Source organism: Hoplias malabaricus, chromosome 1, assembly GCF_029633855.1.
Source record: "Hoplias malabaricus isolate fHopMal1 chromosome 1, fHopMal1.hap1, whole genome shotgun sequence".
NCBI lineage: Eukaryota > Metazoa > Chordata > Actinopteri > Characiformes > Erythrinidae > Hoplias > Hoplias malabaricus.
In genome coordinates this window covers 31,382,593-31,396,884 of record NC_089800.1, presented here as the reverse complement: position 1 = coordinate 31,396,884, position 14,292 = coordinate 31,382,593, and the positions used below count along the sequence as shown (strand labels likewise).

The 14,292-nt window shown below is 41.4% G+C and overlaps 1 protein-coding gene across 1 annotated transcript; it reads right to left on the bottom strand.

Annotated features, from left to right (window-relative positions):
- Positions 1-3,774: 3,774 nt before the first annotated feature.
- cyp7a1 (cytochrome P450, family 7, subfamily A, polypeptide 1) lies at positions 3,775-14,037 on the bottom strand. Its single transcript, XM_066683121.1, has 6 exons — positions 13,843-14,037; positions 12,354-12,594; positions 10,227-10,831; positions 7,458-7,588; positions 5,834-6,012; positions 3,775-5,153 (listed from the first exon to the last, which is right to left on the bottom strand). Exons 1-6 carry the CDS (start codon positions 13,923-13,925, stop codon positions 4,854-4,856), a joined length of 1,539 nt encoding a protein of 512 aa, XP_066539218.1. The 5' UTR covers positions 13,926-14,037; the 3' UTR covers positions 3,775-4,853.
- Between the last annotated feature and the right edge of the window lie 255 nt (positions 14,038-14,292).

The following is a 14,292-nucleotide window of genomic DNA, read 5'->3' as shown; positions in this document are numbered from 1 at the left end:
CCTATTTATATAGCTATTTTGCTATTTCGTTTTTTTGTCAGTGCCTCTTTCAGTTGCATTTAAACAGTAATTATGTGACATAGCCATATTCAATATGTTGTTTTATTTTCTAAAGAACCTTTGCTACTCAAATATGTAATCACTTGAGGTTTTCATGCTGACCGATAAATCAATTTTTCTATAAATTTGTCATGTTTTGACCAAAATTTTACCTAGCCCCTGCTTTTTTTTTTCATATTTCTCAATGTATAGCCTTGAAATCATATTTCCACATCGGATATCTTGACACAGATTGTTAGTGTGAGGTGTCTGTTAGTTGAAAACATAAGCATTTTTGATGCTAATTTATTACATGTCATATTACTGTGACAAAATAAATTTGTAGCATCAGACGGACATATTTTTCTTGATATTCTAAGCTCTGGGATGTATGACTGATAAAGTTCTGACAGTCACAGCAGGCCCAGACTTAGGTTAGGGCAAATATAGGAATTTAGGAATTTAGGATAGGGCAAATATAGAAAATTTCCTAACAAATAAAAAACATTTTGGTACTTTGGCAGTTTTCTCAGATGCTGATAATATTTACAATTATTATTATTATTATAATCTTTTTAAAAAATGATGAAATAATACTTGTTTATTTAGAATACACACAATAAAGAATTATTCAAATTTTTAGTTTAAATTTGTTGATCTAATGCAGTATTATTTGATGTGAAACCTACAAAAACCTTATAAAACTATAAATCAATAATAGGAATATGTTTTTGCTGATGACTCATATTTTTCTGCCCAGAGACAGCGTGGGTTGACGTTATGTGAGTCAAAACGAAAGTGAAAGTAAACACCGTCTTTCTTGTCCCTTTGCAGTGTCCTCATTTCTGATTATAGCGCATATCATTAGAATCTTTCATGACAAGGACATAAGACAAAAATTTGAAGGAGCGCCTGGATTTTTAGGTGTTTTGCTTCACAGCACCGCGATGAGAGCGCTATTTTTAGAAATGGTAGGATCTGCCCTTTCTAACGGTATACGGAGCTCACAGACGCATTCAGACATTCAAGACTTACAAAGCTGATTATATAAGTTGTGTTTTTCACCCCGCAAAATGCGGGATGCAGGTTAACTTAGAGAAGGAGGTGGGGCAATTTTAAACTTTTCTCTGCATTTGAACAGGCTAGCAAACCGTGATTGATGTCAGTACGATGTAAATCATAGGATGTACTGTTCAACTGTTTAATTTGAGAATCAAGAAATCCAGATTTAGGAAGGCGGTCCTGTCATAGCTGTATTTGCATTAGACACTCCTCTCTGAACTGTAGTGACCCGCTTGGTTTGAGGAGTCACAAAACCCCAACAGAGGTACAGAAAGACTTTGTTCTTTCCGTGAAAAGCAAAGAGCTAGTATATCTGCCACTAGCAAACACAAGTCTGCAGTCACAGAGTTCAACAGAAACAGCTGAAGCAACACTCTGATTAACACTGGACCAGACCTGAGTTTAAAGAGAATTCCACCAATTTCCTAAAAATTCTGCCTGCATTATTGATTATGAAACTGTTCTTTGGGGTGATGGGCCTCTATTTAATACCTTTGGTATGAATTAGAGTGCCAGAACTAATCATTCAATATCACCACCTCAGTACCTGATCTCACTTATATCTGCTTGGACACCAAAAGCTATAGGATGTCATAGGATCTAATGGAAAACTTTTAGCTGGTCAGACTCTTTGCATTTGTGACAGAATGTATGTGAGTTATTCATATACAGATCAAATACAAGCTTCATGACACCCTATACCCTCCGTAGGGTACATTGTCAGTTTCAGCACTCAATGGAGACAAGAATCAGTCAGCTATAAGGTTCACATTTCCCTGTCGAATTAGCATCTAATTATTCTCTGTGCAGTATTATTAGTTTTAATATCTGTGGTGTGTATTATGTAGGGCTTGGGATGCAGCCCAAGCTCCTCAACTGATTGACACAGACAAAAAAAGCAGTGTTTACCAACGTGATGTGGATAAATGGATCAGGGATCCACACTTGTATTTCTCTCATTTTAAAATCTAAATGAGGGATACAAGTGTTGACAGAAACAATATGAACAATTAAACAATTGTGTGTTTGAGTCATAAGTGTGTCCCCCTAATATTCATAATTTCAAATCATTTCAGCTGCAACCCAAGGATATAAGGCTTTAAGTGTGTCCACTCACAGATACATAAACCCTCCTTTTTTTCTGATCCTCTTTAATAGCATCTGTCTGATTCCTGAAGCCAGACAGGTTCAGGTTGCTCTTTCACAGTATGTGTCGGCAGGTTTGTAATGCAGAGGGTATAGATCAGATCCTGATTTCATGTTCAAGGTTTAAAAAGTCTCAGAGATTTTGAAAACTGTGGCAAAAGCACCATATATAAAATATAAACCTGCAAGTGTGCAAATCTCCCTCTTGCGAGCACAAATGTGAAACTCATGAGCAGAGAGTTGTGTGTGCAGTTTCTGTTAATTCTTGACTTTTTTCCCCTCTTGAGTTTAGTTTTCTTCGCACATCAAGCTCATTTTCATTTTACCTCTTCCTGTGCTCCCAGAAAACACATAGAGCATTTTAATTTTTTTATTTCCTTGTAATTTTTTTCTTTTAGATAATGGATTGCCTCCTGCTTTCCATTTTCCCATGTGTTTTTTTTTTCATGACCAGAATAGGCTTCACTGAGAGAAACGGGCCTGACCCCAAACCCAAACTGTCAAAATCCACCCATTTCAAAACCTGAACACAGAATCAGGCAGAAGGAAATGACCTTGGTGTGGGAGGAAAATTATATATATACAAAGTGGAATTGGATGGATACAGTGGATGTAGCGTTTGGTGTAAGGTAAGATTCAGACCAGGTTTAAATTCCCTGTCCTTGGGCATAACACCACAGTTGTCTACCTCTGTATCAAGTCCACTTGGATAAGAGCTAATCTGCTAAATGGCTTAAGTATCACATAAAATTAGCAAACAGCTAAAAAACAGCTTCACAATCATTGTGATGCTCCACTGAACTGTAATAGGGAGAATTGTGCTTCTGTTAGTGCTTCTCTGGAACTGCACTATGCCATTCAGAGGAGCGGTGGAAAGTTCCCCATATCTATGTTTATATACTACTCTCCTAATCCAGACTACCAGGACCTTGGTAACCAGTTAATGAGTGGTGTCAGGCACCTGTGATAAGATGAGATGTGTTACTGTGAGGGTGACCTGGGCTAAAACAGGGACTGAACATTTACCTGTCAAATGGTAGGGAAACACAGGACTGTACCACTCTATTCCAAGCTCTACAACACACAATCAGCAAGCAAGCTAACTAACATACAGTCTGTAACTGTAGAGCAATATTTTAGACCTATAAGGCAGGTGTTTCTAATAAAGTGTCCTGTAAGTTGAAGCACAAAGCAGGTGTGGAATAAATCAAATTTTTCCTCAGTTCCCTTTTAGCCGTTCATATTCAGTCTCCAATTCACTTTCATATATGATGTCATGGTGTGCATGAGGAATGAAGTTAGTGTGTCATTTATTAGAGTGCTAAAGGTGCCCCCTGATGGATAATATTCAACCGGCTAAAAATGAGTGAATCTGTTACAAGATCGGTGTTTGCATCAAAAATAAGTCACATCACACTGTAGTTTACTATAAAATACTTTTAATCAGATTACAAGAACAGTGAAGATGAGAAATGTGGCAAGCATTCATCAAATTCCTGCAAGAGATAAACATCAATTTTCGCGTGTCAGGATATTTCCCAGGGGTTTTATTACTCACTGCGCTAGCATTACGTTAAGCCACTGATCATAGGTTCAATTAAGCAATATCAATTAGAAGCTCATATCTCATAGGCAGTAAATGTTACTCATAACTGAGTCAGAGCACTGAGGTTCCATCAGAGAATACAATTTTATAAAGTGCTAACATTATCATTAATCATCGCTGGTGACTTCAGGATATAACACTTAAAATCAGCATGAGAAATTAATCAGGAAAACCTTCATCCATTTCACTGCTGGTACAACACAGCACTGTGTCTTCAGAATATCTGCATAACTACAAATTTGAGATGTAAACACAGTGAGACAATAGGGTTTGGTTTAGTTTGAAATGATCTTTTCTAGAAAAACGGAGTCAGAATTGACGCTGGAATCCTCATTATCCATATCCCATTCAGACCACTTTAGATGTGGGGGAGGGGGATCATGGCTGATGGTGGAGAGGAAATAAAATGCAGGATGTGTGTTGTAGATCTGCAGATGCCTGGTTTCATTCACCTCAATTGTAAAGGGATCTGAGTCCTTATATGGAAGATTTAACACTGGTTTGGTATGAAAACTTCATGTTGTCCTTCTGAGGTGACAAACATGCAGAAGATCAGTCAGGGAGTGTGTGACTTAAATTTACCTTCCATTTGTGCTCAATCAGAAGAAACAAAATTTAAGATGTACTGTAAAAGTACCCTCAATGGTACTACAGTGGTCTTAGGGTCCAACTCTGAACATCACAAGAGCCTAAACTGGTTCACTCTGGGGTGACAAAAGCAGATTAGATTTTTCATCTCATGTGAGCTGAATTCTATAGAAATCTGTGTAAGAATATTGTCTGGTGGGGAAAATGATTAATGTCCTTTGAAAAATACACTGTGTTTAATTTAAATCTAATCATGCCTGATCTTTAAATCTCTAACTACAAATATATATAGCATATGTATAAAGTGTGCCAGTTTTGTAGTACCAAGTATCATCTTGTGACCCAAAAAAAAAAAATTACATAATTTACAAATCTCAGAAGAGTACATATATATCAGCAGAGTGAGGGGTTCCTATTGCGTTTTAAGGCGGTATCTGAAGTCCACGTCATAGATGGGCGGTAAAATGCCGAGTCCGGCACGGGACTGGTCCAGAGGAGGGGCCTTCACAGCAGAGTCCAGCAACTCCAGGTCAAAGTAGGACAGTATCAGGATCAGGAACAGCTTAATCTCATGGACAGCGAAGAAGCGCCCAGGGCACTTGCTGACCCCAGAACCAAATGGCATGTAATAATAATGCAGTTTTCGCCCCCCTTTGTAAAAACTTGTCTTCTCCTGCCCGTTCTCGTTCAGGTACCGGTCATACTTGTAGGTCTGTGAATGGAAGAGGTGAGATTTGTGGTCAGAGGGTCACACAAGGTGTGTACAGTGTTAATTTATATTCAGATTTATAAATAAATAAGATTTGCTCAGAAAAGCTGAAAATAAATTCAACTGGTACCTTTAAAAAAAATTATTCTTCAAAAGTAAAATAGTACAAAGTTTCCCTAAGTTAAGGAACTGGACTTTTACCATTCAAACACTGTATTGTTATATTTTGCAATATTTATTACACTGTACCTGTACGGGTTCTGATAAAGTGGCCAGTGAGTGTCAGTAGAAGGGAGGGTGTTTCTGATATAGTGGCCAGTTAGTGTCAGTAGAAGGGGGGGGTGTTTCTGATAAAGTGGCTAATGAGTGTCAGTAGAAGGGGGGTGTTCTGATAAAGAGGCCAGCGAGTATCAGTAGAAGGGGGGGGGGGTGTTTCTGATAAAATGGCTAGCGAGTGTCAGTAGAAGGGGGGTGTTTCTGATAAAGTGGCCAGTGAGTGTCAGTAGAAGGAGGGTGTTTCTGATAAAGGGACCAGCAAGTGTCAATGCAAAAGGGAAGGTGGTTTCTAGTAAAGTTCCGGGAGTGTGAATTAACACCTGTCCTCCGGGACATGGGGGTAAACTCTGGATCTTTGCGGTCTGAAATCAGATGTGTATATAGATGGCAAGAAGACCTCCACCCACCAGAGGGTCCTCGTAGATCTCAGGGTCTAAGTGCAGAATCTGAGGGTACAGCCCTATGGCGTCGTCTTTGCGGATGTGGTAGGACTCATTATTGTCCAGATTGAGCAGGAAGTCTTCTTTGGCCACTCGGACATTCAAAGAGGCACTGGACAGCCTTAAGGCCTCCTTAATGATACTGTCTGCAAGACAATATCAAATAATAATAATAATAAATACTAAATAATAAAACATTTAATTATACAGCCTGTGAGATGGGTTCAAACAATAATAAATATATTTCAAATGTACATAATTTAATGAGGGTGGCACGGTGGTGCAGCAGGTAGTGTCACACAGCTCCAGGGGCTTGGAAGTTGTGGGTTCAATTCCCGCTGACTGTCTGTGAGGAGTTGGTGTGTTCTCCCTGTGTCCGTGTGGGTTTCCTCCGGGTGCTCCGGTTTCCTCCCACAGTCCAAAAACACACGTTGCAGGTGGATTGGCGACTTAAAAGTGTCCGTAGGTGTGAGTGAATGTGTGTGTGTGTCTGTGTTGCCCTGTGAAGGACTGCCACCCCCTCCAGGGTGTATTCCTCCCTTGCGCCCAATGATTCCAGGTAGGCTCTGGACCCACCGTGACCCTGAATTGGATAAGTGGTTACAGATAATGAATGAATGAATAATTTAATGACACTTTATATTGAAAGGTATGATTCATTTATATTTTATGTTCAAATAAATATAAATAAATCATCATTATTATCATTATCATTTAAAATGAATTACTGAAACTTGTTTATAGGTGAGAAAAATTTATTATTTTCTCTTATAATATTGAAGTTTCAGTGCAGTGAAGGAAATATATCCTTAAATATACTGCATATCTTTTGTAATGATATTATGACCAACATACTGAATTTACATTTTAAATAAAAATAAAATAAAAACTAATTTTGAAGTCTAATGTTTGAACTGCTTTGTGCTCAGAGCTCAGAGAGCCAAAATATGCTTTATTTCTGATATCAAAAACCATGTATTAAAGCAGTCTAATGATAGATCTTCAGTTTGATGTTAGGAAGTTGAGGGCAGTGTGCTGCCCTTTGTTTTGGGTACTCTTAAAGCAACAGTAGGTAAAATCTTTAAAATTACACCTTCAATATCATAGTGATGCTCAAATGAGCTGCAACAGGGAGTATAGAGCCTATGTTGTTTCTGCTCCAGGTTCAGCACTGCAGAAACTGCGCTATTAAACTTTTAGTGGAGGGTAGGAAACCTCCCTCTTCCACCTCCCGCTTGATTTCAGGACAGTTCTATAAAATTTAATTACACTCTGCAACTGTAGGGGGAGCCCAGGAGCAAAAATGTTAAATATTAGCTAGTGTTGCTTTAAAGAGTGCCCGTCTACTTGATATTTCAGTTGTTTCAGATGTATTTGTGATGCATTTGCATTGGGTAAACAAACTCTTGTTTGAGCGCATATGGACACTCACAGGGTCAATATCACACACAAAGTAGCTCATAGGGCCTGTGCTCTTACACTGGTATTGATAATTCTGCCCTGAATATGTGCTGTGATATATACAAACAGTATAACTACCACTGTCTATATGTCCTATTGCGCATACGCTCAGTTTGGCGACGTTTCCTACCAAGGACGGACATGCTGTTCAGCTGTTCTTTGGTCAGAACCAGGCGAGGGTCTTTTGGATCCATTTTCTGGTTGGAGCTTTCGTAAATTTTCCTCACTTCTTCAGTGGCTGCCTTCATCGCTGCTGGACACCTGAGAGAAAATGTGCAAAATGAGTAAATTCTGCTCACTCATTGTTGACACAGACATTTAACTGTGCAAACACAGCTTTCATAATCTCTATGAGACACTTCACATGAGACCTAAGGTCATCTTGCCCAATGCCAAGTGTCTGAAACCTGTTTTCTGTGGAATGTCAAAGCTGGAGTGATTTTGGGATCCAGAATTAATTTATACCTGAGCTACCATTTAGATTTTAAGTTTTTAACAGTTTTATGTATTCTTTAAGGGCGGCATGGTGGTGCAGCAGGTAGTGTCACACAGCTCCAGGGGCCTGGAGGTTGTGGGTTTGATTCCCGCTCTGGGTGACTGTCTGTGAGGAGTTGGTGTGTTCTCCCCGTGTCCGCATATGTTTCCTCCGGGTGCTCCGGTTTCCTCCAACAGTCCAAAAACACACATTGGTAGGTGGATTGGCGACTCCAAAGTGTCCGTAGGAGTGAATGTGTGTGTGTGTCTGTGTTGCCCTGTGAAGGACTGGCGCACCCTCCAGGGTGTATTCCCGCCTTGCGCCCAATGATTCCAGGTAGGCTCTGAATTGGATAAGCAGTTACAGATAATGAATGAATGAATGAACGTATTCTTTAAAGAAATAACTACAATAAAACACACAAACATTAAACAATGCTACCAGAGGTTACTGTGCACACGTAAATCAGGATCCTGATAAGTGAAGTACAAAATAAAAACTTATATTAATGCTATTTTTTTATCGTTTAAAGTGTGCACAGTGAAACTAAATCACTATGTGTTATAACTAATAGACTGTTTAAGCCAGTCACAATGCACGATGAGCAATTGGCTCCATTTTGGCTATTGTTCGACCCAGAGACCTGCAGCCAACCTCTGACTGGAAAACACAGACAATGGTGCGCACCAGACTCAGCTCATGCTACAGGTGCTAACAGCACATCAGACTGTCTGCACAGGCACATGGCTTAATGCACCTTAACACACACAAGTTTTTATCTGGTTCATTTTTTCATCTCTCTCACTCTCTCTCTCTCTCTCTGTCCCGGGCAATCGTCACAGTCCAGAAGTTCACAAAATGTCGTCTGCCAGCTTTATCTCCACAGCTTCAATTAACCTTGAGCTTTATCAGCGAGTGTAACAAGTGTAAAGTGTTCAGTGATAACTGCAGGGAGCAGTGGCGGATGCTGGTCTTTCAAGGAGGGGAAGCTCAATTTCGGCCTACATCATAAAATGTGTCGGTTTATTTATACATAAATTCTACCCTCCTTTTCAAGAAAATGATCTGTGACCCTGTCGTACCAACAAGGCGTCTTTTCCAGGAACTTGACTAGTGTCCTCTCAATGGCCAGCAGAGCTAGGCTGCTTAAACGGCCTTGACCCATGTGAAGTGTGTCCGCCTGTGAGTGCTTTGTGACGGTGGAGGGGCTCAGCAGCACCCGCTGGACAGAAACTGCCATAGAATCAGAAAGAGTGATAGAAGTCAGTCTCCAAACACAAGCAGCTACAAAAAAACCCACCAGAAATAGAAGCTCCATTTGTCGCTAGTTGTTTTTAACAAAGAAAATGCCGCTAAGAGGTTTAAGAAAGTCTCCGGTTCAACTCAGAACAGAATGATAATGTAATTCTCCCACAGATCTTTACACCAAAGGATCGCTGATTCGCTCATTTCGCTGTCAATCAAAAAGGGATTCAGCCTCAGACAGATCATCCAATCATCATGCAGAAGTTGAACGTCAGGGCCAGCCGAGGCCAGCCCACTGCCCCATAGACCCCCAGAGACGCTGAGTGTCCGATGGGTGGGACAAAGCCCAGCATTTATCCAATGACTCGTCTCGTTTTGCTGCACTTTGGTGCTTCGCTATTGAACTCTGTGGACGCTCAGCGTCCAGACTGTTTAAATCACTGTGAGGCTACGGGAAAGCGGCATCTTTACCAGTGATAAGAAGCTGATTCTGAACAAAAGTTAAGCGCGTTGTAGTGCATATTAATTCAGTGACATGTACACACAACAGTATATATTTGATCACTTATTTTTTGACATTTTAGGGGAAGCTGAGCTTCCCTTGCAGTCTTAGAGCAATCGCCTCTGGCAGGGAGTTCCTACTGGAGTTGACGGACAGGCCACGGTGATATAAATACGGGCCATAGTGATATCACATAGAAGTCTCTGTCAAATTCATTCATTCATTCATTCATTCATGTTCTGTATGTGCCTCATCCTGTTTAGGTGGACTCAGAAACTCTCTCTCTCTCTCTCTCTCTCTCTCTCTCTCTCTCTCTCTTACTCTCTCTCTCTCACTCACACGCACACACACACACACACCTGGTCACACATTCACACATTCACTTGGTCATTCACACACTCAAACCTGTGGACAGTGTCACATATTCACCCAGTCGCTCACACACACTCACACCTATGGATAGTGTCACAAACTCACACAGTTACTCAAACACACACACACTTGTGGACATTTTCAGTCACTTACAGACACACACATGTGGACAGTTTCACACACTCATACCTGTGGACAGTTTCACCCTGTCACTCACACTCACACCTATGGACAGTTACTCATTATAACATAGTTACTGTACAGATAGTGTTTCGTGTGTGTGTTTTAGAAATCAGAAATTGCACCTGATGAGGTAGAAGAGTGTCCAGGACGTGGCCGGTAAGCTGTTGGCCTGAGATGCCCAGAGCATGGCCACATGAGTTCGAGCTTTGCTGATGTCATTAAAGGTAGACAGCGTGTCGTTGAGGAACATCCTGAGCGAGATCAGATCGGAGATCTCGGTCCTCCTGCTGAGGTTCTCGTGGAGCATGGCCTTGGCGAGGTTCTCCCGGGCGCTGTGGCCGCTCTTGAAGACGTGGATGGGGAGACCAGCCACCAGCGCCGGGAAGATCTTGTCAAACTCCTTGAAGTTGTCCAGGGTGTTGAGTACCAGGGCTTTCTGAGCCTGCTGCCGTGCGATGCTCTGATCTCCGTCCAGCTCTTTACCGAACAGAGTCAAGTACCCGGCCTCAAACATCACCTTATAACAGAAGGCGAAAATGCCGTCCACCTCCCAGCGACCAGGGCTGGCCCTCAGTCTGTCGGAGCGCAGCATGACGTTCTGCAGGTTCTCCATCATATTCTGGGAGAGGGACAGCAGGGATTCGCCCTGCAAGGTCTTCAGGAAGGTGTTGTGCAGGTTCTCCGTGGTGTAGCCGTGTTTCGGGTCCATGCTCTCGTGACCAAACGCCTGCAGGGGAACAGGGAATTTGCAGTTTATGTTACAGTTGTTGGACTCTCATGGGTGTAGTGCAGTGTGTTTTCCCGAGCAGGGACCTGAACTGTGTGACTTGTAGAGCACTGGTGTTACACACTACATTCTTCCCAACATCAAGAAAACCATCAGGAGATGTCATTAGTCAGGAAAGGGTTCATTTACAGGTAATCCATATATCCTCTACTCTTCTGAGACACTGCCTCCTCCTCTGTTGCTCAGCCCAATGCTGGGGCTTTAGACCCCTCTAGACCATGCTTGGCATTGAGCATGTTAGCCTTAAGCTCATATGCAGCTGCTCCAGAGCATCCACCATTTTTTCATTCACTTCTATACGGATTGACATTGAACATCTGTGACTAGAATGGAGGCAACTTATTAGACGGCAGATCTCCAGATCCATTTTAATAGGTGTCTACAAACTTTTGGACATACAAAGTAAATATCTACACAGCTAGTGGAGTATAGACCATGAAACATTCCAGACTGAAGTGCTGACCTCGGGTCTAGACACATCAGAACAAATTTGGATGACTGAGGACTAACTTCCAAACAAGGTGTTACCATAACAGGTTCAGAGATGTCATGTGGGTGGTGTTGAAATTACTGTCATTTACACACAGGTACATTTTCTTTCAGACATCCATCTTAGTGAGCGGCTCATCATCATGTAAAAGAACAGGAGCTGAAAGCGGGCATTCTGAACAGGGGGAGAATGCTGCTGTGGGGCTTGTGGGGTTTTGACCAAAGCAGGTCACAGACGTTTCATTAAGAACCAGAACAGTGATCCACAGTGGGGAAGAGGGAAATATAGCACCTTTTAGTTTGGGACCACACCCAAAACTCCTCTTACAGCCAAACCCAGCCCTTCCCCTCCCTCTCTTCCATGACTCAAAAACATGATTTTTCATAGTTTATTGTAGTCTGTGCCATACCCTTCTACACCGGGGCAGTATAGGGGGCAAAGACATGAAAATAGGCTCCCAGCATGCCCCAGTGGTCTGTGATTTGTCTTCTTTATAAATATGGTAAATTGAATGTAAATAAAGCATGCTTTAAGCATTGAAAATCACTCTGTGTGGTCCTTTCCTGTGCAGGCTTTTAGTGTTCTCTTACAAGTGTGTTGAGCTCTATATGCAGTGTGTTAGCAACAATTCAAAGAAGATATGTTGAAGTCTGAAATCTTTCAAAGGAAGCAGGCGAATGTGGGTGATGACTAGGAATGACTAAAATGACACTAACACTTAATGGGCTGATGTGTGAGATATTCTGTACTGAACATTTAAAATGACCGCCCTCATGCGGGGGACCCGCTCTATGAAGTATAAACTGGATCATTCAGGGACTGCAGAACATTAGAATTATTCATCATGTGTCATATGTTGTAGAAACAACGAAAAACTAGTGAATAATGATGTTCATATTGCACCTTCATTGTGGTTAAAATGACTGACAGCAACTTTAAACATGAAATCCATCATATTTCTGCTCTGTTTACCTTTACAGAAGCTGACAAGAGGAACTTCTTCCAGTCGATGTGTCTGCCCTGCCGGAGGACGGAGTGAAAGGAGAAGGGGTCACACAGAAAGTGGATGTACTGCCCAGCAATCTTGCAGGTGAAAATGTGTCCGTGTTTCTTCTGCCGGCTTCGGAGGAACTCCAGAGGATTTGCCCCAAACTGGAGAGCACAGCCCAGGTACGGGATAAAGCCGTTCTCCAGTGGAGGCTCTCCTGGAGCTCTACAGCAACAACAAGAACCAACAACAGTAAATGTCAACATCAACAATGGCCTGAATTACTCTCATTCTACACCTAATTTTTTGTGAGAATTTGATGGCATTGAGCCACATAAACATTAGTGAGTTCAGGGGTTGGCTTTGGATGATTAGTTCCGGATCTAAACACCACTCCAACTCATCCTAAAGGGACTGGATGAAGCTTCTTATCCAAAGAACACAGTTCCACTGCTCCATAACCTATTGCTGGGTGGCACGGTGGCACCGCAGGTAGTGTCGCAGTCACACAGCTCCAGGCACCTGGAAGCTGTGGGTACAAGTCCCACTCGTGGTGACTGTCTGTGAGTTGGTGTGTTGTCCCTGTGTCCGCGTGGGTTTCCAAAAACACACGTTGGTAGGTGGATCGGTGACTCAAAAGTGTCCATATGTATGAGTGTGTGTCACCCAGTGAAGGACTGGTGCCCCCTACAGGGTGTGTTCCTGCCTTGTGCCCAATGATTCCGGGTAGGCTTCGGACACACTTCGACCCTGAACTGGATAAGCGGTTACAGACAATGAATGAATAATGATCACTAATAAAGCTGAGCTCAGGAAAGGGTTAATCTAATGCAGCCGCATGTAAAAGCATTACTTTAGCTTTAGTATTTTTGGTATTCATTTTACTCTTATTGTTTTTCTGCCCAGAAAAATACATGTAGAATTTTCCCTGTGTTGTGGAGCATTTTTATTGGTTCTTTTTTGAATATATATAAAATATATAAATTTTTTACAAAATGTGAAGGCACACGTTTGTAAAAACACAAAAAGAAATGAAATACAAGGTTTTGACAGCAACACTGGGTAAATTCACCTTAAACATATACAGGCCATGAGAAGGTTTGGACACATAGGTGAAATAACCTTGTTAAATATTAAATAATCTATTCCTATCTCCAGCAATGCATTAAATGAGTATTTCTATTGGCCCATTCACCTTGCAATTGAAACACATTATCAAACTATGCAATGAATTCACTGCAGCTCCACTTCCTCATTTTCATTCCATCATTTGAGCACAAACATCTTCTTCTTCTACTTCTCCTTACCTTCATATGAAGGTGAAGGCACCAATCAAAATTTTTTTTTTATGATGATATCCTTTAAAAATAGTTATTTTCTGTAACAGGAGATATGAGGTTTGCTCCTAATTTTTACTTTATGAAGGAATGTATATAAATATAATATACAAATATAAACATAAACGTGCTTTACCTCCTGCGGATGCCGAGAATGAGCCACAAAAAACAGCAGAGGGCCACCAGGATCGCCCAGATCAGAGCCACACTTAGCACCATCGTCCCACTGAGTGCACGAAAAAAAAGAAGAGCCTCTCTGTGTAGTGTTTGTGTTAAAAATATGTGTCTCTCAGAGAAATTTTTGAGAAAGGGTGTGTATATATATCAGAGATTGTTGTGCGTGTGTGTGTGTGTGTGTGTGTGTGTGTGTGTGTGTGTGCGTGTGTGTATGAGATAGAGAGAGAGAGAGATTGAGAGAGAAAGGAAGGATGCTGTAAGAGAAGTTAACACTGTCTCTCAGCTTTTATACCCCCGACTAATCACACCCCAGAAACATCACAACTACACCCTTTTGTTTCTCCTGAAGAAGCGTGCTAGTGACCTCTAGGAAATGTGTGTGTGTGTGTATGTAAATGGCCTTGAACGG